Source organism: Condylura cristata, unplaced genomic scaffold (assembly GCF_000260355.1).
Source record: "Condylura cristata isolate star-nosed mole 26May11 unplaced genomic scaffold, ConCri1.0 scaffold00016, whole genome shotgun sequence".
Lineage (NCBI taxonomy): Eukaryota > Metazoa > Chordata > Mammalia > Eulipotyphla > Talpidae > Condylura > Condylura cristata.
This window is the reverse complement of record NW_004567117.1, coordinates 21,774,985-21,798,495: the sequence shown is the minus strand read 5'-3', so window position 1 is coordinate 21,798,495 and position 23,511 is coordinate 21,774,985. Positions and strand designations below refer to the sequence as shown.

At 39.0% G+C, this 23,511-nt stretch overlaps 2 protein-coding genes across 3 annotated transcripts in view; one reads left to right on the top strand and one right to left on the bottom strand.

The window, feature by feature from the left end:
* Window positions 1-4,058, bottom strand: part of ELP2 (elongator acetyltransferase complex subunit 2) — a 38,647-nt gene extending 34,589 nt beyond the window's left edge. The window contains exons 1-2 of the mRNA XM_004683849.2: window positions 3,806-4,058; window positions 952-1,030 (exon numbers count right to left, since the gene is read on the bottom strand). Coding sequence (XP_004683906.1) covers window positions 952-1,030; window positions 3,806-3,943 — 217 coding nt within the window. The 5' untranslated portion in view covers window positions 3,944-4,058. The remainder of the gene's footprint in view (window positions 1-951; window positions 1,031-3,805) is intronic.
* Window positions 4,059-4,490: 432 nt separating this feature from the next.
* On the top strand, window positions 4,491-23,203 carry SLC39A6 (solute carrier family 39 (zinc transporter), member 6). 2 transcript variants are annotated; one of them, XM_012725864.1, is made up of 10 exons: window positions 4,491-4,788; window positions 6,392-7,111; window positions 9,077-9,260; window positions 9,811-9,980; window positions 11,792-12,010; window positions 16,187-16,292; window positions 18,064-18,441; window positions 19,635-19,715; window positions 20,750-20,940; window positions 21,979-23,203. In XM_012725864.1, exons 2-10 carry the CDS (start codon window positions 6,401-6,403, stop codon window positions 22,129-22,131), a joined length of 2,193 nt encoding a protein of 730 aa, XP_012581318.1. In that variant the 5' UTR covers window positions 4,491-4,788; window positions 6,392-6,400; the 3' UTR covers window positions 22,132-23,203. The 2 variants fall into 2 exon arrangements, with proteins under 2 accessions (XP_012581318.1, XP_004683905.1); XM_004683848.2 differs by having other exon boundaries at window positions 4,491-4,943.
* The last annotated feature ends 308 nt before the right edge of the window (window positions 23,204-23,511 follow it).

Genomic DNA, 23,511 nt, shown 5'->3' with positions numbered 1-23,511 from the left:
CCCAGAGGTGACCACATGGCTGGCAGACCTCTCCTGGCCCGCCCGCTGCTCCCCTCAGCAGTGTACTTCGTCAATCTGCCTGTTCTGCTCCCCATTCTGTCTCTGGTGAATCCTCTCACCCTCTGCATCTCTGGCCTGTACGCCTCTGGCCTGTACCCCAGTTCTGTATAAATAAATAAATCTTTAAAAAAAAAAAAACAATAATGAAATCTATGTTAATATAACATTTTTATGGAGGGCTCTATTTTCCAATACAAAATATTAAGAGACAAGAGGTGCTGTTTTACAATTCTGCAAATCTCTTTAACATCTCACATTATTATATTAGAGTACTGCTAGATGTTCCTATCGACTTCAGTATTTAATCTGCTTTATTATTTAATTGCAATATCACACACCACATATGCACTGGAAAATGCCACTGTAAACTTTAACAGAATGAGAATGAAATCTGAGTACCATTATTCACAAATAATTTACAGACTTCACAGATGTGATGAACCTCTAAGGATCCCTTGATCTAGTTTAATAAGGTACAAACTGAGGTCAACAGAGATGCAATGCCTTTGCATAAATAACAAACCAAGCAAATGAAAAAACACACAACAGCTTGTCTGTGACAGAAACAGACCTACAATCAATCTCCTCTAAATCTCAGCGTGGTCCCCAAAACAAACCTAACAGGTTTTTCAATCAAAACCAGGATGGGTTTTGCTAGTCAAGGGCTGCCTCTACCCTTATCCTAAGCACTGCTGTATTATCCATGTTTTAACTGCTATAAAATAAAGGCACAGATCAGATATTTCACTAGGAATACCATTTCTCCTCTATTTTCTGACCAGATAATATCAGAGAAGCTATCAAATTAAGAGATGAAGGAAAAAAAACTAATCATATTTTAAAAACAACTGTGATTAGCTTTAACACTCAGGTTATCAGGTTAATACTTACAACCATCCTGTTTACAAATCCACTGGATACAATTGACCCGTGCGGTGTGACCATTCAGGTTCGTAATGACAACCCTTTTCTTTAGAGAAGAAAACAGTTAGAATTTACCATACAGAAGAATTAGTAAATTAACAATAATCAGATATCAGTGTTTTGACATTAATAAACCAATCAGGGGCCATCCCTGATAGTGCAATGGGTTAAAGTGCAGCACTAGGAAGCTATCAGACAATGCAGCACAAGTTCGATCCCTGGCAAGGGGAGTGACCCGCATGGCATGGCAGACTGCTCCTGACCTGCCCACTGCTCCCCTAAGCAGTGTATTTCAGTACATTTGCCTATTCTGCTCCCTACTATCTCTGATGAATCCTCTCATCCCCTGCACCTCTGGCATGTACCCCAATTCTATATGCATAAATAAATCTTTTTAAAAATAAAACAATCAGGATTACATCAGAGAGAACTGCTGTCTTCAAGGCATGTGTTTGCAGCATGAGAAGAGTAGGGATGCTTGGAGCAGGGATGAGATGGAGGACTTGGGTAGTGGTTTGAGGGCATATTATTGGTGTGAGGGTTTATTATTGGTGTGAGGGCTGTACCTAATGGAAACAATAATAGAAAGATGACCCATGATGTAAGAAAAATTTTTTCTTTCAAAAAGATAATTGCGGGCCCTCCCTGGTGGCGCAGCGGGTTAAAGCACAGCACTGAGAAGCTAAAGCCACTTCGGCATGAGTTCGATTCCCGCCTGCCCCGGAGGTGACCACATGGCGTGGCAGACCTCTCCTGACCCGCCCGCTGCTCCCCTCAGCAGTGTACTTCCTCCATCTGCCTGTTCTGCTCCCCACTCTGTCTATGGTGAAGCCTCTCACCGCCCCTGAGCCTCTGGCGTGTACCCCAGTTCTGTATGCACAAATAAATCTTTTTAAAAAAAAAAGATAATTGCCTTTCTTGAATCATAAATTTTTAGTAGTACCTTAATCCATTCATTCCTGCGTTTCTTACCACTTCACATTCTGAGCGCCCTGTACTCTTACATGCTAAACTCTCAGGTCTTCAATCTAGCTAACTGCCTACTCATCCTCCTGCAGTGGACACTGCCCCCCCCTCCACACACACACACACACACACACACACACACACATTTTTCTCATCTGGGTAACCTCTTCTCTTCCTGTGCTCCCTCAGTTCTTCCCTGTTTGAACCAATTTGAAGGTTTCCGTGGGGGGAAAAAAACCCCACCTTCAGCAGAGGAAATCATGATTAAAGGATACAAGACATGGCTCAGTTTCTATGCCATGGCTGATCAGCTGTTGGGTTCTTCAGTCAAGGTCACTGGACCACAGTGTTAGGATCATTAGATCCGTACAGGAACTGCTGCTTCCATCAACACTGCTCCACACTTGGGCTGCCTTTATTTCACTCTCTGCTGAAGATTTTAACTCTGTGACTACTATGCTTTCTTCTTTACAAACCAATACTCTTATTCATTACCAAAACCATGGCTTCATATCTGCCAAATGAAATAGTCATCTCTGAGAAAAAAGGACATAGAGGTAGATAAGTATAATGAACATCACATGTGGGTTACTTTCTATTGGGAAACAATGTAAAGTATTTGTCTCTCTTCCTAGACTGAGAATTCCTTCATGGACAGAAATTATTACCCATTATCTTTATGTGATCATCAACATCCAGTTCAGGGCTAGCCCAAAAAGGGCCCTCTAAAATTTGCTGAATGAACATCAGCCCCTAAACCTTATTTTAGTATCTGTCATTGAATTAAACACCTAAGCAACAAATACTTATAAATACATTTTAGGGTCCAATTGTATACTTTGTTTTTGATATGCTAAAATTCCCTAACATGGCCATTTATCATTAAAAATTTAAAGTCATGGAAGGCATGGGGCAAATCCATAAAACAAATGCAAAAAGATGGGATTAAACAGCAAAGTCAGCCCTTGGTTCATGGTTACTATAAAGTTAACACTTGATGATTATACGTGTTTTCTCTTACCAATCAAGAGTGCATGTAATTAACAAGAAACAAAAAAAAAAAAACAGAAGACAAATTCAAGATACAAATATATATATATATGATATATAGACAGGTATCAATCACATATAAACTTGAATCTGCAAAGGATGTGATAGGAATAGTGGAACTTTTAGTGTAATTAACAAAGCATCCATCACGGTACTGCATTTTAATTTCAGCACTTGACTTTTTATACTGAGACTCCTTTTGAGACGCATCACTAACTATACTGTATAGTACTAGCCAGAGAGAATGCGGTCACAATGAAATGGAAAGCATACAAAAAACTAGTTACTTAAGAAATTTGGCAAGGAAAGGGCCAAAAAATAATCAACTGTGTTAAGTCCTGCCTTATAACTATAACTTGTGATCCTCAATCCCAATGATCTTTTCTTCCAATAAAAGTTTCCTTAAAATATCCATTTCCAAAACTAAAATATTAGTGTTTCTTTAAAACTCAATACAATAAGCTTATTAAACACCACCGAAGGAAACAAAGAAGCGATACAGCATCTGTGTTCAATGTTTTAACCCATACCTAATTCCTCGATCCTTTAAAACCCAAAGCAATTTGTTTAACAATACTACAGTTCCCACGGAAAGCTACAGAGAAGGGTGTCATCGTTCGGGTTTATACGTGGAGCTAAAGGGTAGGTGGGAACCTCAAGCTGGCAGCGAGAGCTGAACGCAGACTCCTCGCACAGAAACCCTCCCCTAAGCTAAACCACCGCAGTCAACACAGTCGGCCCCGAGGGCACCCAGCTGATTCCACCTAGAAGCACACACGGTCTGGCGTCCGGCCACCTGTCTTACCTGAGGGTCATAAAGCACCACAGAACAGGACGTGCCGAAGGCCAAAAGCCCTCCCGATCCGGAACTCCAACTCAGGGCTCCCCGCACCCGGTTCGGGCAGCAGAACACGTGAGAGGTCTCCAGCACCGGTACCACCATGTTGCCGGCTGGTCAAAGCCGGACCAGGGAGCGCACTTCCGCCGTCGGAACGGAACTACTCCCGCGGCCGCTTCTCCCGCTCGTACTGTCCGCACCGCGTTTCTGAGGCGGCCGGAGCTGGGCGGAGCGGGTCTGCCCCCCGCCACTCAGCCCCTAACCCCCGCCCCCTAGCCCCAGCCAGAGGGGTCCTCGGCCTTCAGCAACTGCCTCCCGGGCCGTGGTCAGGCGCTCCGCCCCAGGAGCGAAGACCAGAGCGGGGCCCCTGAGAACCCGGGACGCGTGTGCCGGGGCGGCATCAGGGACATCTTGCCCTTCACGGCTCGGCTCACAGTCCCCGGCAGGGCTGACCCACGGAGGGCCTTGCCCAGCGAGTCTTAGGGCTCAGGGAGGTAGACGGGCTGGAGGAAAGGGCCCCCTGCAGGTCTGGGCACAATTTTGCTCGGACGGGCCTCCGCCCCCTCCTGCCGCTGCGAGCCCCGCGGCGCCTGCGAACAGGCGGACACCGGGATTCGCCTTCTGCGGACGGGGTTCCGGGCCGCACTGCGCATGCCCGCCAGTCATGGCTGGCGGAGGCGGAGGCGGAGGCTCCCGGCGGCGCGTTGCGCTCGGCGCTAATCAGTAATTGTTCTCCTGCTGGCTGAAGGGGAAGGCGCGCGATGCGCGCGTTCCGTATGGTTCACTACGGCACCCCTGGGCCAACGGAGAGCGGGTCCCTGAGACCGCCGCTTCTCGGTGCGGTGTAGAGGTTTCTCCAGAGACAGGCGGCCCTTGCCGAGCCCCCTGGACCGCCCGCGGGAGCTGAAGCAGTGTGCCGGCGGGCGGTGAGACGGCGAGGCCGCGGGGAGGTGAGTCCCTCCGGTCCGGGAAGGGGCGACGGAGAGAGGAGCCCCCTGGGCCGTGGAGGCCGGAGTTCTCGGTTTGGGGTGCACAGATGGGCTTTGGATTTCCACGGAGGAGGTGCTGAGGGGACGGTTTTGCACTATTCAGCTCATAATCGAAGGTACTGTCGTGTTTTAAAATTAAAAGCCCTTAGAGTTAGTTTTGTGCCGTCTTTCCTGTTTTCCCCACTCCTCTCCCTCCAGGACCTTGTATATTGCTTTTCTTTTTTTCCTCCAACACACGCGGACTTGCTGGGTAGGAGAGCCACGCCCAGATCTGAGAACGCCCTAAGCATCCTCCCTGGAGAAAAGCCTGGAGCTGGGAGGAACTGCCCGCTGATCATCCACCCAGCGCTTTGCCTTTACTTGCTAATGGTTATTCTTTTGCTTTTGACGTGAGTTCCCAAAACTCTGGTCCCTAAGATTCTTTAAAAGGAATCTAGTCCTGTGGTAGATTGTCTTTTTCCATTCACCACTGTTCCCAGTATGATAAGCAGCAGTTGTGCAACACATGAGAATTTATGGAGCACTTTCACATACCTCCTTTTTTGTGGTGTTCTCAGACACCCTGTGAAATAGGCAATGCCAACATTTCTGATCCAAGGAAGAACAGCAGGAAGTGATAGAGCTAGCTTGCCCTTGGCCCCTTGTTCTTTCGCCCCCACCAAAACTGACCTCTTGTCATTTCCCTGGAGACAGATGAGTTTCATCACCATCATGGTACTCAACCTCTGCTGGCTCCTGAGATACCATTACCTATGCTTTTCTGGACCTTGCCTTCCTGTACTTAACTGAATTCTGCTTCTCAGGGCTCAACTTGATCCCTAACACCCTTTTTAGAGAATAGGCCTTTTGTTCCTGTTGTGCAAATGAGTGATAGTCTGTGATCTAGTTTTCATCGGTTTATGACAAAATAATTTGCTTAACTATTACTGTGTCATTCAGAATGGGTGAATCTCTATGTACAGATATGGAAAAATGTGATTTGTTAAGTGAGGGAAATAAATTATAATCTGTGTGGTTAAGGTACATAACTATTTGAGTAGGCAGAGAAAATGTCCTGACAGATACATAAGAAACTGACAAAACTGAGTACCTTTAAAACATGGCATTAGAGCAACGATGCCCAAAATTGATCTATATGAAATTTAATAAAAAAAATTAATATGAGTTATCCTAAAATTCCCATTTCTGCTTTTGTTGATAAAGATTGTTTTATAAAATGATAATGGAAATAGTAGGGGTTTTGTTTTGCATTCTCAGCACACTAAGAAGTTCCAATACGACTGTATGACAGTGACCACATTCATCTCCAGATTGCTATTGTTTTTACAGTGCTAACAACAGTCTCAAACTGTTCTCCAGTTGTTTCACATATTTTAGCAATACTGGGGTAGAGCCTAAGACTCCAGTTCTCTGATTTTTTCACAGTAGTTATCCCTGCATCGATCACATTAAATGACGGTCTGTAAAACCTTGATTTTTTGATAAGCCATCAGTATTCAGCATGTGATTTTTTAATTCAGATTGTTTCAGAAATGAAGACAGTTCTTTTTTCTATTTTCTCCAGGAAGGTGCAATGGCGAGAAATTTGTCTATAATCTTGATCCTGACCTTTGCCCTATCAGTTACAAATATTAGAACCAGAACTGCTTTCCCTCAGACCACTGAGAAAATTATTACAACGTGGGACTCCAATGTTAATGTTGACTTGGCATTTACCACACAGCAACATCATCTACAGCAACTTTTCCATCGTTATGGAGAAAACAATTCCTTGTCAGTTGAAGGGTTCAGAAAATTACTCCAGAATATAGGCCTAGATAGAATTAAAAGAATCCATATACACCATGAGCATGAGCATCACTCTGACCATGAGCATCACTCTCACCATAGTCATGCTACTTCTAGTAAAAATAATCGGAAAGGTCTTTGCCCAGATCATGACTCTGATAGTTCTAGTAAAGATGCCAGAAACAGCCAGGGGAAAGGATCTCACCGATCAGAACATGCCAATGGTAGAAGGAATGTTTTAATCAAGGATGGCGTTGGTGCTAGTGAAGTGACCTCAACTGTATATAATGCTGTCTCAGAAGGAACTCACTTTCTAGAGGCAATTGAAACTCCAAAACCTGGAAAACTTCCCAAAGATGTGAGCAGTTCTACTCCACCCAGTATCACAGGAAAGAACCGAGTGATTCGACTGGCTAGTAGGAAAACAAACGAATCTGTAAATGAACCCCCAAAAGGCTTTCTGTATTCCAGAAACACAAATGAAAATACTCAGGAGGTAAGATGAGTGCTGTTCATTAGTTTAACCAGGATACCAGCTTATCTGTCCTCTCATTGCCTTCTATATAAGTATAAGGAATTTAAAGTAAAAATAAAATGATGACATTATTGAAAATGGAATATCTACTCAGCGAGGCATTTGGCTCAATGTTCTAACATGTTCTAAATATGCCTGATTAAAAAAACTTAGTTCTTTGATAAGAATTGTGCTGCCCACGAAAATGATTTCCTAATACAGAAAATAAATCTAGAAAACAGATGTTTAGATTATTTTCAGAAAAAAATCTTTTTTTTTTTTAATGATTCATTTATGTATATAAGAATGGGTACAGGCCAGAGGTATGGAAAGTGACAGGCTTCATCAGGATCTTAGTGGTGAGCAGAAAAGGCACGTGGACTGAAATACACTGCTGACAGGAGAAGCCACACCATGTGGGTCACCTCCCAGGCCAGGGATTGAATTCTTGCTGCAATGGCTGGAGATAGCTTCATAGTTTTGTGCTTTAACTTGTTATGCCACCAGGGAGTACCCTATTTTTTGGAGAAAATCTTAAATGGTGAATGTTATTTACAAAAAGAGAAAATGGAAATTGAAAAAGCAGGAATTAGAATCCATGTTTTAGAGAAATTACAGTTGAAAGGACTAAAAAATGCACATAGTGTATCTTCTTGGCTAAGGAATCTCAATACCTTGTAGGGTGATTGAAATCAGAGCAGCTATGACAAACAACTTCCTGGACAATGAAATGGCAGTGAGGTTCTGAGTTTGTATAGGTTTTTTTTTTTGGGGGGGGGGTGCGGTTTAAGGATCTGCATTTACTAGAAAGAACTACATACTTTCAGTTTGGAGTCAGAACTCAATATGAAGATATTTGTCAAATATCTTTAAGCTATTATGATTGTGAAGAATAGGCATACCATGTAAAATCTGTTCATAATATTATTAGTTAATAATTTAGCATAATATTTATACTTCACTATAGTTCTATTTAACTACCAGAAGTAACGTGGTGGTTACTTCAGCCTATATTGCTTATGTATCAGTATGACTTAGAACTATTCCATAATCTGAGTTCATGCTTTTTTTTCTTCTAGATTAAACTTCCAGACTACAGATGTCAAGAATGGGGGATTATTCGGTTTATGTTATTAATCAAAACTTAAATATCTTCTTCAAACCATCATGGGATTATACTAACTCTGGAATAATCCTACTGATGGTGATCCCCATAGCAACACCAGTGATAAAAGTTTGTTCCAAGGGGTGTTGGCCAGGAATTATGAGAGTTTAAAATACCTACAAAAGATGAGAAATTTGGTGAGAAAAAGAGGAGCTTCGATTAGCTAGAGGAGATTCTCTTCAACTAGGCCTGCCTCTAGTTGTTGGAGCAACTACCTACCTGCCAGTACAAGTTTGTTAATCAGCTTTGCTCTCTGTAAGAGTAGTCTACGTAATTTCATATTCTCTCTTTCAGAGCTAGCTATGTAGGCAGAACTGAGCTAAGTTTTGCAAGTATGATCGTTACAGAAAGAATAACATGTCTTGGACTTGTTTAGGCCAGGTAGAGTAGCGTTAGTACTAAAACAACATTTCTCAATCATTAATGAACCCCATCTTGAAATTAAAACTCATTTCCTTAATAGGTTTATACTAGGAGTTAACAGGCTTGTGAATATCCATTTACCCTCAAGCTTATTCCACTTAAGACTTTCCTCTCTGTGACTGATGATGTAACTGCTTCTCCCAAGAATAAGTAGAAGAGGTGGTGGGAAACCAAGTTTTGTGTTATATAGCCAGGTAGCTTAAGGCAAGTTCCAAAGTACTTTAACAAAAGTTGATTTTAATTTGCTTTAACTTAATTAAGTAGCTTCAGTAAGGAAAGGGTGTTGTGTTATTGCACAGCCTTTTTGGAGTCTGTAATGGGAACGCCTTGTGATTTTTCACTGCTTTGTTTTTCTTCAGTGTTTCAATGCCTCAAAGCTGCTTACATCTCATGGCATGGGCATCCAGGTCCCACTGAATGCAATAGAGTTCAACTATCTCTGCCCAGCCATCATCAATCAAATTGATGCTAGGTCGTGTCTGATTCACACCACGAGTGAAAAGAAAGCTGAAATCACACCAAAGACCTATTCTTTACAAATAGGTAGAATTTCCTTTTTTATGCAAAAATAATTTCCAATAGATACATTTGTGTTGTACGTTTCCTATATCTATGTATATCAACCTATTTGTTTTTTAGCACAATTCCAACTATGTCAGTTTTATTTTTCTTTATCTTGAATGTGAAAAAAGTAAAAGTGTTTGTTTCATTACTCTTAAAAAATAAATAAGTTAAATTTGTAAAATGTACATTATAACTCCTCTGAGATCATCCTACAGTAGTTGTTAGGATCATTCAAAATTTGGCCTTTGTGCATGTTGCTCACTGTTTGGGAGTGAGGTTAGGGTTATCTCTGCTGTTTAAGAGCCTCATTCTGGTATGTTATTAATAAGTGAAATTAAAATAAGCGCTGGCATAGTATAGAATCACACTGCTCAAAAACTATAGTGAATAAATTAATTATCTGTTACTACCTTCCACTTGTATTTCTTTAGCTTCTCTGCTTTTATAAATTACTTCATGCTACTTCAGAGTCTCTCTTCTAAAATTTATCAATTGAATGGTTTTTCTTTCACTGTGTTTTCTTTGACAGCCTGGGTTGGTGGCTTTATAGCTATTTCCATCATCAGTTTCCTGTCTTTGCTGGGCGTTATCTTAGTGCCTCTTATGAATCGAGTATTTTTCAAATTTCTCCTAAGTTTCCTTGTGGCATTGGCTGTTGGAACATTGAGTGGTGATGCCTTTTTACACCTTCTTCCACATGTAAGTGCAGTAATTTGTCCTGCTAGAATGTTTTTTATTCGGTATTTAAAATACATTTTTTGGAAAAAAAAAAACTTTCTTTGAAGTGTATGTTAGATTATTTGTATTGATAAGTATGAAAACCTAAGAATTTGCTACAGAGTAGTTAATTTTAAGCTATATTTGGTAAGTGAAAGCTATGGTATTTGTTGTTTTTTTTTTTAAAGATATATTTATGTATGCACACAGAACTGAGGTACAGGCCAGAGAATTCACCAGAGACAGAGTGGGGAGCAAAAGACAGATTGATGAAGTACACTGCTGAGGGGAGCAGCGGTGTGGGAGGAGTAGGTCACCTCCCTGACAGGGGATCACAGAAACAACTGCGGCTAGCTTCATAGTACTGTGCTTTTAACCTGTAGCACCACCAGGGAGGGCCTGAAAACTTTTTTTTTTTGGGTAGGGGAGAGGGGATTTATTTATGTATGCATACAGAATTGGGGTATAGGCCAGAGGTACAGGTGCAGTGAGAGGATTCACCACAGAGTGGGAGCAGAGCAGGCAGATCAACAAAATATACTGCTGAGGGGAGCAGCGGGCAAGACAGGAGAGGTCTGCCCTGCCATGTGGATCACCCCCAGGGTATCGTGTTTGGAGGGTTGTCCGGGGATCGAACACACACTGAAGAAACTGCAGCTATCTTGCAGTGCTGCACCCTAACCTTTTGTGCCACTAGGAAGGGCCTGTGCTAGGTCTTAACATATGTTTCTTTGCTTATTTATGTTGCCTTTTTTTTTTTTTTTAAAGATTTATTTATTCATACAGAGCTGGGGTACAGGTCAGAGATGCGGAGGGTGAGAGGCTTCACCAAAGACAGAGTGGAGAGCAGGACAGGCAGATTGATGAAGTACACTGCTGAGGGGAGCAGCGGGCGGGTCAGGAGAGGTCTGCCACGCCATATGGATCTCCTCCTGGGCCGGTGGGAATCGAAATTATGCGGAAGAGGCTTAAGCTTCTTAGTGCTGTGCTTTAACCCGCTGCACCACCAGGGAGGGCCCTGTGTTGCCTTTCTTTTTAATGGTGTTCAGTAAATAAGTTTGGTGAAGTTTGTTTATTCCGAATAAATATTTAGGGACGGTGCTCAAACAGAAGTTTATATGTCAGTGGAAAAAAGAAATCACTCCCTTCCTATAGGATGGAACATCATGTTCCATCCTGTAGTTAAACTCCTTTGCTCTGATTGACTATGGGGTCACCAGATAGCAGATGTTAAGGAACACTTGCTGCACAAAGCGATGTCTGCATGGAGTGTGCTCTGCAACACACATCCAGCCCCCATGTACCCCTGCCTCACCTATATTAGTGTTCACTAACATGCAGTAGCAGTTCTCCTGTTCTCAAGTGTAAGCTGCTGGGGCAATGCACTGAGATCTCAGGTCCTCACCTGTGCCCATTACAAAATGGGGCTTGTGACTATGCTGACAGCAGTGGTGTGGGCTTTTCAGTTGGGCATATAGGCAGTAGACTATAAGCCTATTGAGTCTGGCTGTTCTGAAATTATTTATAGCCATGGTAACTTATGAAAATACCCACTACTTATAAAATATGAGGTTCATTGAGGAACGTATCTGTCTTTGCACTAAACAAATTCGCTCTGATAAGTTCCTTAACACATTAAGCTCTAGACAGTTAGCTGTTAGTCATTTTATTGTGCTAAGCTTTCCCTCAGCTCTGAACTATCTGAAATATTCCATTAATTGCCTGAGTCAGAATAATTTCAAATTTTTTCTGGCATGTGAAACTAATGAATTTATAAACTTGTTTTACCTTAGTCTCATGCAAGTCACCACCATAGTCATAGCCATGAAGAACCAGCAATAGAAATGAAGAGAGGACCACTTTTCAGTCATCTGTCTTCTCAAAACATAGAAGAAAGTACCTATTTTGATTCTACATGGAAGGGTCTTACAGCTCTAGGAGGCTTGTATTTCATGTTTCTCGTTGAACATCTACTTACATTGATCAAGCAGTTTAAAGATAAGAAGAAAAAGGTAAGAAAGAATATACCAATGACTAGTCATCAAGGATTTATTTAAAGTAGTACATTAGCTAGACTGTTAGCAGAGCCTGCTCAAGGATATATTAAGTCCACTCTAGAGGAGATTCAGTACCCAGGGGAAACTTTTTACTCCTGGAGGCAATTACTATCATAAAGAGCAATTCTGTGTTTTAATAATCCTAGAGTTTTTCTGTCTTCAGTAGTCTTTTCCAACTCATGAAAGGGTAAGAAAGGCAAGAATAGACATCTGTATTAATGACTAAACAAGGTACAACACAGCCTTGAAGATCAGAAGCATTGTGATTATTACACTTTAATGGTGGTGAAAGTTTCATACCAAACTCATTGAGTTGTATATATTAAGCATATCCAACTTTTTATATGTCAGTTATGCCTCAAATGATTTTATGTCTGTTGGTAGTTATGATTAGCAAATATGGTTAAATTATTCACCTAGTAGCTGAATATTGTTTTGTTTTAACTAGTATGTGACTTTTGCAGACTTGCCCTTTATAAATTGCCACCAGAAAATAATTTGAAACCTAACAGTAGGTTCTTTATTTCTGCTTAAAATTATCTTTTAAGTCACATCTTGATAATTCTTGGTAATCTGCTTCTTATTTTATGTGACTGGGCGAGTCAGTCAAAAGATTTTCACACTGAGAAATCCTAAAACTGACATGAATATATATTGGGCAATTGAATTTAATTTAAAACATTTGTACACTTATTCTGGTCATTTAATATTGAGCAAGATTTTCTTTGGAGTTCTATACTGTTGCTGCTTCTACAATTTCTAATTTTGGTTTCTCTGAAATTGAGCAAGAGGTTACATGCTTATAAAGCTATTTTGTGTGTGAAATCTAGATTTTGAAGTTTTTCAAAATATAATGTAGGTAATTTGATACCTTTTTAGCAGCTTGTCTTTTGAAGCTTTGAAAAACCTTCATATTAAATTTTCATAGAAATGACTTTTCCAGACTATGGCCATACTACGCTGAACACGCCCGATCTCATCTGATCTAGGAAGCTAAGCAGGGTCAGGCCTAGTTGGTACTTGGATGGGAGAAATGACTTTTCCCATCAGCTTCTCATAGTTTGAGCAATATGTAATTAAATTGTGCAAATATAACTAGCATGAAGAGGTCTGAAAACTTACATAGTTAATGCTTGCTGATGAGCATTAAAGGTCACTATGGGGAACAAGTACACATATGAACAAGAAATTATCCTCTTCAAGCAGCCCTTATAGATTGTACATTCACTAAAATATCGAATTGCAAATTTTGAAACTTCTCTTTACTAGACCTAAATTTCGAGGGAAGAAGTACAGCACAACTTATTCATTCGTCATGCGAGAAGTCATCCCAAGTCAGTATAGCACATGTTCCCGTTGTCCCAATTGTTTGACTTAGATTGGTGTGAAGAGATACCTACTTTTATTTTCTCTGCAGTTATTCTTACCTTTGAAAAATCAGTTTTGAGGGAGGAGTAGAGGTTTGTCTTGTGTGTGTGTTTTTCCTTTTTAACTATATTTCTGTTTTAGATGCCATGAATTATTTAGCATTCTAATTTCAATTTAGTTTTCAAATTTTACCTAAAAATAGCTTTTGTTGGTTTTTAACCTGGGAAGTTAAGAGGTAAGATCTCTTATCTAATACAGAGCAGTTTTTTCCCAACTCTAGATTGTAACTCGTTTGTGAGTTGTAATGTCAGTCTTGCCATGCATGACCAGTGCTTTCAATGCAACAGTAATACTGTGATATATTACATATATTGTTCCATACTTATGTATCAAAGAATTCTGTTTTAAGATGGTTTTTAGTAAAGTGTAAAGAGCCAGCACCTCTCTGTCTTCTTTATTGCTATGACTCCAGTGTCTACAGTAGGGATCTGTCACAATCGTTTATTGATAAACATGTTGGATGTGTACAAAACATAAAGCAGCAAGTAGGCATAATTGCTGGACAAAGATTTTCCACAGGACATTTATAAACATTCCGTGTACTCTTCCTTTTTAGACTGTATTGAGTTTATCTTTTGTCAAGGGCATCCAGATCTTGGTGTTGCTTAACAATTTTCAATCTTATTTGATTATTTCAGAAAGAAAATACTGTTCCCTACATGGTGAGTGTTGGGAGCTCTTCAGGCTCTTCTTATCAGGACATTTTACCCAGAACTTGCCTTAAGATGTATCTTGCAGCCCTAAAAGATTGTATATATCAGGTTTTTAGGTCATCTGCCATATATTTCAGACTGATATCTCTATTTTCAAATTAAGGTAACATCTCATATTTGATATGTATAGTTACACATAGATTTAGATCAGGTCAATTTCAAACTTCTTTTTCCAGTAAGTTGCTGGTGTTGGAAAGCTGAGGATCAACATGACATCTCCAGTTTCATATTTAACCCAGTCTTATTAAATATATTTGGAGTCTTCGCATTGCTCTCCATTTTCTTTGCTATCATTCTAGTCTAAAACATTTATCTCACACTTGGGAAAACAGCAGTCACCTCCTTACAAGGCTGCTCACGTGATTGTGTTTTCTTCCATTCTAGAACAGAGCAGTGCAGAGTAACTTACCTAAATAATGAGATTGCATACCACTGCATAAAATCCTTCAGTGACTTCTCATTGCCGTCAAGTCCACAATTCTTAACATAGTTTGCATTGTCTGCTCTCCAGCTGTCCAGCATCATCTCTCACAGTCCTGTCTCTGAGCTGCTAGGCTCCAGACACCCAGTTTGAGTTTGGGACAAAGCTGGCACCACCCTGCCTTAGGGCCCTCCCCTCACATGCTGTCTTCTCTCCATGCCTGGAGTACTCCTTCCTCCACCCTTCCCTGGTAAACTCCTGCTCACCAAATTCCTGTCTTGATATAAATGTTAACTTTCTCAAGGAAAACTATCCTAAAATTAGGTAGTTCTATTGTTACATGCTTTAGTAGCACTCTGTATTTATCCTTTGTCAAATGTATCAAAGAATTTTATAATCATCTGTGTGATTGCCTCCTATGTGAATTCTCCCTCCTAGTAGATAATAAATTCCATAAGAAAAGAGAACTATTTGTTTTAGGTTTTGTTGCTAACACTTAACATAAGCAACATTGTAAGTCCCAGTATATATTGGACAAAACAATTGGTTAAAAGCTACATTTGGAGAGTCATCGCCTAACAAGACAATAAAGCAGAACTAAAATGGTTCAAAATACCATAACTCCCTTATTTTCACAAATATCTAAGTACGTTTTCTATTTGAAACATCATACTCAGAAGTGGGTATAAAGATTTGTCCATGTGCTCACCTTTAAAAACTCATAAAACCTAAGTATGAAATCTTGGGATATCAGTTAGGATAGTAATTGTTAAGTCATATTCAAAGGTACTACAAATAAGAGATCTGTTCTTTGTGTGACAGTTTTCATCATTTTGAAAATTATCTTCTACATAAGTAGGTAATACACAGGCCGTATTGTTCAAGTAGTGAACTTTATTCTTAGAGATAGACCCGTATCTTAAACTAATATTTGGGTGGTTAAAATGTAGTGATAAATAATTGGGATTAATTTTTAAAAAGAAAGCATTGGTGTTGTTTTATTACACGGAAGGTATCTTAGTTTCAATAAATACTTATCTATATCACCATATAGCTGTATAGCTTTAAGCTATAAAAAATATGGTAAGTATAGGGTCTGTTTAAAATAGGCAGGAGAAAAAGCAAACAGCTGGTTGGTAGATCACTAAATATTTGAAAGAATATATCTAGCTGGTTCTGACTTGATAACCTGAAGCAGAGCTCACTTTTAATACATCTATGAATCACCTGAGACTCTAGTTAATAGTGACATTCTGATTCATTAGGAGGTCTAGGGTGTGGCCTGAGATTTCTAACCAGCTCCCAGGGGATACTGTGCTGCTTGTGTAAGGCCAAGTAAGCATAATTTAGGGAACATTCGAAAGGATGAGTTGTGATTTTACTAAATTTCCTATTTCTGAGGCATTAACTCTTTACCTTTCTGAATAGCTACTGTTCCTAAGACACGCTGCTAGTGCTGTGCCCATAGGTGACTCTTGTCCCTGTTGTCCTCTGTGAAATTTCTTAGTTATCTACAACTGATACATAAGCAAGTCAACTTCAAAGTCTTACTTTCTCTTGCTATGTTAGAATCAGAAAAAACCTGAAAATGACGATGATGTGGAAATAAAGAAGCAGTTGTCCAAATATGAATCTCAACTTTCAACAAATGAGGAGAAAGTGGAAGCAGATGATCGTAAGTCTTTATGAGTGAATTTGAGGTCTGGAGAAAGTTTATTCCTCTCTGATTTGCAAGCAACTTGGACTGTTTGGTAGAGATATACCCCTTTTTTCTAACATATTTCATATGTTTTTTTAATTGCCAATAAGTTGATTATTGTATGTATTTTCTATAATTTTTCTTTTAGTTTTTCTATACTTCTTTCTAGAAAATAGTTTTTCTATAATTTCTCTTTTCTATAATTTTATTTATTTATTTTTTTAAAGATTTATTTATTTGTGCATGCAGAACTGGGGTACAGGCCAGAGGCTCAGGGGCGGCAAGAGGCTTCACCAGAGACAGAGTGGGGAGCAAAAGACAGATGGAGGAAGTACACTGCTGAGGGGAGCAGCGGGCGGGTCAGGAGAGGTCTGCCACGCCATGTGGTCACCTCCGGGGCAGGCAGGAATCGAATTCATGCGGAAGTGGCTTTCGCTTCTCAGTGCTGTGCTTTAACCTGCTGCGCCACCAGGGAGGGCCAATAATTTTTTTATTTTGAGGTAAATTTAGACTTCTAGAAAAGATTCAACAGTAGTACCAAAAAATGCTGTTACTGTTCTATAATCCCCAATTATTTTGCTACGTATTTAATATTCTCTTTGTACACAGATACATTTTTTTAAAGATTTATTTATTTATGCATAGAGAACTGGGGTATAAGGTGCAGGGACAGTGAGAGGATTCACCAGGGACAAAGTGTGGAGCAGAACAGGCAGAGATGAAGTACACTGCTGAGGGGAGTAGCGATTGGGTCAGGAGAGGTCTGCTGTGCCATGTGGATCACCTCTGGGATGGGGATCGAACTCATGCTGAAGTGGCTTTAACTTCTCAGTACTGTGCTAAAATTTAACCTGCTGCGCCACCAGGGAGGGCCAAGATTTGAATTTTTACATGAAGAAAATAGTCTGAATTTTCTACATTTCTGACATATATATCAGATTTGATTTGCTGAACTAACATGACTCCTTCATATTTAGGGTAAGGAACCATGAGAAGAAAATTTAATGCAATTGATATTAATTCTGAAAATCGTTTAAATATTTAGTTTTAAATACTGACATGTTCAGCAGGACCCAAAGACAACACTCCATAACCTGTAAGGATAAAATCTAAAAGTATGTGCATAATAATCACACACACAGCAAATAACATTAGTTTGGTATTCTATATTTAGAAATTACCAAAGCATACAAAGATTATTTACTAATTAACTCTATTATATATTTTAGGCCTGGAAGTTAACATTTAAATCGACAAACCATAGAAAAGTATTTAGTATATAAAAAAACCATTCTTAATATGTGAGGCCAGGGGCCCTCTTGGTGGCATAGTGGGTTAAAGCACAGCACTAAAAAGTTAAAGCCACTTCCAAATGAGTTCAATCCCTGGCGCACCTGTTGCTCCCCTCAGCAGTATACTTTATCAGTCAACCTGTTCTACTTCCCACTCTGGTGAATCCTCTTACCGCCCCTGCACCTCTGGCCTGTACACCAGTTCTGTATACATAAATAAATAAATCTTTAAAAAATAGAAAAAAAGTGAGACCATTTAATTTCTAAAATTATTTATAACATTTATATTTTTCAACAACAGTGAAGTATTGTTTAAATTCTGCAGGTAAGTGTGAGAAAATTACCATGCTTTAAGATCTCTTGTTGATTTTGTTGATGAGAACGTTTGAAATGTGTCCAAGCACATCATCAAGATACCTGACCTTTTTCCTTACTGTCCTTTTGTTTATACCTAGGACAAGAAGGCTATTTGCGATCAGAGCCGCAAGAGCACTCCCACTTTGATTCTCAGCAGCCAGCAGTCTTGGAAGAAGAAGAGGTTATGATAGCTCACACTCATCCTCAAGAAGTCTACAATGAATATGTATCCAGAGGATGCAAGAATAAATGCCATTCACATTTCCATGATACACTTGGCCAGTCAGACGATCTCATTCACCACCACCATGACTACCATCATATTCTCCATCACCACCATCACCAAAACCACCACCCCCACAGTCACAGTCAGCGCTACTCTCGGGAGGAGCTGAAAGATGCTGGCATTGCTACCTTGGCCTGGATGGTGATAATGGGCGATGGCCTGCACAATTTCAGTGATGGCCTAGCAATTGGTAAACATCCACACATTTGCTTCTTGCTTGTTGGCTTTGAAAATGTCACATTAAATTTCCAGTCCAATCTTAACAAATAGGTTTGTTTAGAAAAGGCTATTCTAAGATTATCAAAATTTATTTTTTATTTATTTTTTTTAGCTATTTTGATAATTAAGTACTGATAAATGCGACATAAGATAAAATGCTGCTAGGGACTGTACCTAACCCATTACCTAAATTGTTAACTATCAAAAGTGGTCTTTTGCAAGATCTTGAAGATAAGGCTTTAACAAGTATGGAATGTGTGCAAGGCTTTTTTCCCTCCCATGTGCAATTAAGTTCCCTAACCAACACTGTAAACCATATTTATTAAGATAAAAGGACTTTTTATGTCATCTTCCTTTGTGCAGTAGATCTTTAGTACTGTAGGTTCAGCTATCAGTCTATAGCCAAAGAAAAATTATAGTGTTTTTGGGATTAAATTTTAGTGCCACGAGTAAGAGGCAATAAAATACTTACAGATTTTAATAAGAGTGCTGTAAGGAACTATGGAAATAATTACAAATGAGGCAATACAGGCCTGTCAAGAGAAAGCCACTTACCTAAGAAGGCAATGCTGTTTGTAGACTAGTTGAGACAAGCCCAGGAGTTTTCTCCCTCCTTTATGTGCTGGGCACAGCAGGGACAAGGGAAATGGGCAAATGTTCATAGTTTCTGAGTGATTAACTCTATAATGTGTTGGCTTTTAAGACACAGGGGACTGTTTGTCTTAGACTCTCCTTATGAGATGGCAAAAGAATGAATGTAAACAAATCTAATTGTATAGTGAATTTCTCTGAAGTCAGTGTATTAACTTGAGTGCTAAGTTTTTTCCTAAACCTTTTAGGAAAAGGTTATATGTTTAAATAAGTAAATAAGTGCTTTGTGTGTAGCAACAACTTCTTAGTGTCTTAGGTAGATCACCTGATCTTTCTGAGGCATAGTATAAACTTCCCTTTTCAAAGCTTATGTGTTCATTTGGGAAATTTGAATCTAATTGAATATAATATAAGATTGCTTATAAAGAAGGTATGGAGTAGAGTGGAGTGGAGAATGTACTCTGTATTCACAAGAATATAATTTCTTTTACTTCATTTTATATGCTGGTAAGATTTAGACAGGCATCCCCACAAAATAATGTAGCCAAACTTTTTATGAATGATTCTGCACAGGTGCTGCTTTCACTGAAGGTTTATCAAGTGGTTTAAGTACTTCTGTTGCTGTGTTTTGTCACGAGTTACCTCATGAATTAGGTAAGAGAACTATATAAATATTATTTCCAAGAGGGTGACGTGTCCTAGTGTCACTGGCCTTTATTAATGAGTGCCAGCAAGCTTCCTCATAACTTTCACACCTTGATCTTGCTAACCTAGCTTGTACTAGTTTTCTTACTGTGCACAAGTTTGTTCCAGTTAGAATTCTGGCACTAATCCACAGTTAACCTGTGTGGGTTTGCCAAAGGTGCCTGGGCCCGATCACCCACTACCATATATCTTCCTGGGCCTGTATACTGATGTCATCAGTAATCCTTATCTTCACACACACAACATGAATAAGGCCACGAACTCAAAGGAATCATCTTCTAATAACGACTTGGAGGCAAAGAGAATCTCACTGGAGCAAAAGAAAAAGGAAATTAATAAATCGTGTTTTGAGTATTGTTTTTCTCTGTCACCAGAACTTTAAACTTTCCAGGTGTTGTTGGGATCCTTGTTTATGTCTTTTTCTTTTATAGACATTTTATAAATGCTGTCATTTTCACTTTTGTTCCTTGGTGACTTGTGCTCTGCTTTTCAGAAGGCTTCCTTCCCACTGCCTCCATCTTAAATCCTCAACATCTGTTTTGTGTTCCATGTTCTAGAGCTTTCATGTTCCTTAAAGTCTCCTTTAGCTTTTCCAGCTTAGTCTAGATTTTTCTCCTAAACTCTTTGACTATTAATTTTGTATTGCCTTTATTACTTCCCTCACATTTCATATGTGTTCTCAAATATCTTCTTTCTTTGTGGCTATATACAAGCTCCTTGAAGACAGTACAAGAGAACAGCAGTAGGTTAATGATATTTATCATTCATTGAACAAGTGGAAACTTGAAAAAACTTTGTATAAGTGGTATCTTCATTTATAGAGTTGTAGGGTGATTTTTTTTTTTCACCATTTGCCCTGAAGCAATTGGTAATTTTACTTTTTCTCCCTTGAAAAAATTGAAAACTTTCTGGGAAATCTCTCAAGATGTGTATTAAAATAATTTTTCAATTACCTCACCTCCTTTTTTATTTTTCTATTAAAGGTGACTTTGCTGTTTTACTAAAAGCTGGCATGACTGTTAAACAGGCTGTTCTTTATAATGCTTTGTCAGCCATGTTGGCATATCTTGGAATGGCAACAGGAATCTTCATTGGTCATTATGCTGAAAATGTTTCTATGTGGATTTTTGCACTTACTGCTGGCTTGTTCATGTATGTTGCTCTGGTTGATATGGTAAGTTTTTCTTTAAGAAATCAAATTACATTATTGGCTAACTGCGAGTGAAAAATACTTGGTACAGCCTAATCTTTTTAAAAAGTCTCTAGCTTAAATGTGATGACAAGTAATTTTGTATTTAAGAAGATAGCGTGTAAAAATACACATCCTTTAGTGTTTGTTACTGTTATAAGTACATCTTTATCTTGCCTAGTATGTATTAGGATACACAAAAATATCTCCCCCTTCTGATGTATTTTTGAGAGTAGTATCAGTGACGAGATATTTAATTATCTATGGATGTGTAAGGCCTTACACAAGCCACATATTGTTGGCATACTGTGCGGTACTTCACAATGCTTAGGTTTCCTAATAATAGACAATGGAGTCCCATCTTATTGTCACCACAGTCCATATTTTTTTTTTTTTTTGAAGATTTATTTATTCATACAGAACTGGGGTACAGGCCAGAGGCTCGGGGCGGTGAGAGGCTTCACCAGAGACAGAGTGGGGAGCAGAACAGGCAGATCGACGAAGTACACCGCTGAGGGGAGCAGCGGGCGGGTCAGGAGAGGTCTGGCTCGCCATGTGGTCTCCTCCGGGGCAGGCGGCAGGCGGGAATCGAACTCATGCGGAAGTGGCTTCAGATTCTCAGTGCTGCGCTTTAACCCGCTGCGCCACCAGGGAGGGCCAGTCCATATTTTTACTAAAACTATTATTATATAGTGTAAGGATCAGGCAAGCCTCATGTTATATTCAGTTCAGATGTCAGCAGTAACCTGAAGTAGAACAGTCAATATAGCACTCCATTTTACATTCAGCAAATTTAAATTTTGGCCCAATTTAACTTTTGACTAACTGGGCAAACCATGAACAATCATAATTAACTAACCTGCTAGGATATGCTAAGTGGCATGATTGGCTAGTAGTATGTATGTGGTTGTGTTTTAAGGAATTGACTCATATCTAGCTATATTTAAAGCTAACATGCTATACTGCAAATTCTAAAAATTATCTGTGGTCTTGGAAACTTAAAGATATTTTTTTTTCTTCAAGGTACCTGAGATGCTGCACAATGATGCTAGTGACCATGGATGTAGCCGCTGGGGATATTTTTTTTTACAGAATGCTGGGATACTTTTAGGTTTTGGAATTATGTTGCTTATTTCCATATTTGAACATAGAATTGTGTTTCGTATAAATTTTTAATTAAGGTGTAACTGCTAGAGTGCTTAAATATTGCTTTCTATAGTTTGAGTAGATCATAGGGAGATGACAGTTTCTATGCTGTGATATATGCAGCATTTAAGGTTAGTGAATTTTGTGATTTTTTTTTTTATATTGAATTTGCCCTTGTTATATGTATAAGTACAGATATGGTGGTAACAGAGGTACGTTTTAATATTTAAGTTATTCTATTTTGGGAACAAGCTATATGTGCAATTTCCTAATATTACCAGTTTATTGTATAAATAAGAGATTTGGCATGATATGTTCTGTATATTTCAGGAAAAGTCTTAATGCTTTTTAGAGCTAATGTAATACAGCAATTTCCTTGCTGGATTTTAGGCCTCTGAAGAGCTGCTGGTGCTTAAGAGTAAGAGTATACATGAAGTGGAAAGTATCAAGAAAGCTTATACTAAATTTAATCTAATGAATAAGGAAAAAACACTATAAGAATTGGGAAGGCATAGATTTTGCAATTTAAAAATCTCAAAGCTGGTTAAAGATAGGGGAAAATTAGATTTTAATAAAAGAGAAGGCAATATTAGTATAGAGATGACTCATAAACATTTTTGTCAGAGTATGTCCCTGAAAAACCACAGTGAGCACTTTTTACTAATTTAGTTGTACATTTAATTTTGTATAATAGATAAGTCTGTAATTAATGAATTCAAGCAATGTATCATTTGACTAAGAAATTGGAATTTTAAAATATTTGTGTGGCGATATAGCAGATGAGTATGAGTAAGTTTATGTATTGCCAGAAGACTTGGATTTTGCCAGGTTCCGTATCACCAGAAGTTCTATGATTGGAGGTTCTCTTTATCTAGTTTACAAACATCAGCATATTAGGGCTTAGAGAGATATAATGACATTAAAAACCATACCGAGTAGAATTTCACTTCATTCAGAAAGTACTCTGGTATCTGTTAGTGCTTCAGTATTGTCTCTATGGTCAGTTGTCATTTTTTATGTAGTACTTTAGACGTACTAGGACTGTCTGTGGCATTCTGTAGATGTTGCTTTTCTATCAAATAAATTCCCCATGTCAGCCTGATATCAGATGTTTGGTTGTTTTTGTTTTTATCATTCTAACCACTTTTTAAATGGAAATATATTTGACAAAAAGCATTCTATAAATTTAAAGTTTGGAAGATGTTAATTTGTTTAATTTATATATTATAATAATTTCTTGGTAGCAATGATTATTATTTTAACTGTTTTTTAAAGTGCACAATCAGTATTTTTTTTTTTAAGATTTATTCATTTATTTGTGCATACAGAACTGGGGTACAGGTCAGAGGCTCAGGGGCGGTGAGAGGCTTCACCAGAGACAGAGTGGGGAGCAGAACAGGCAGATTGACG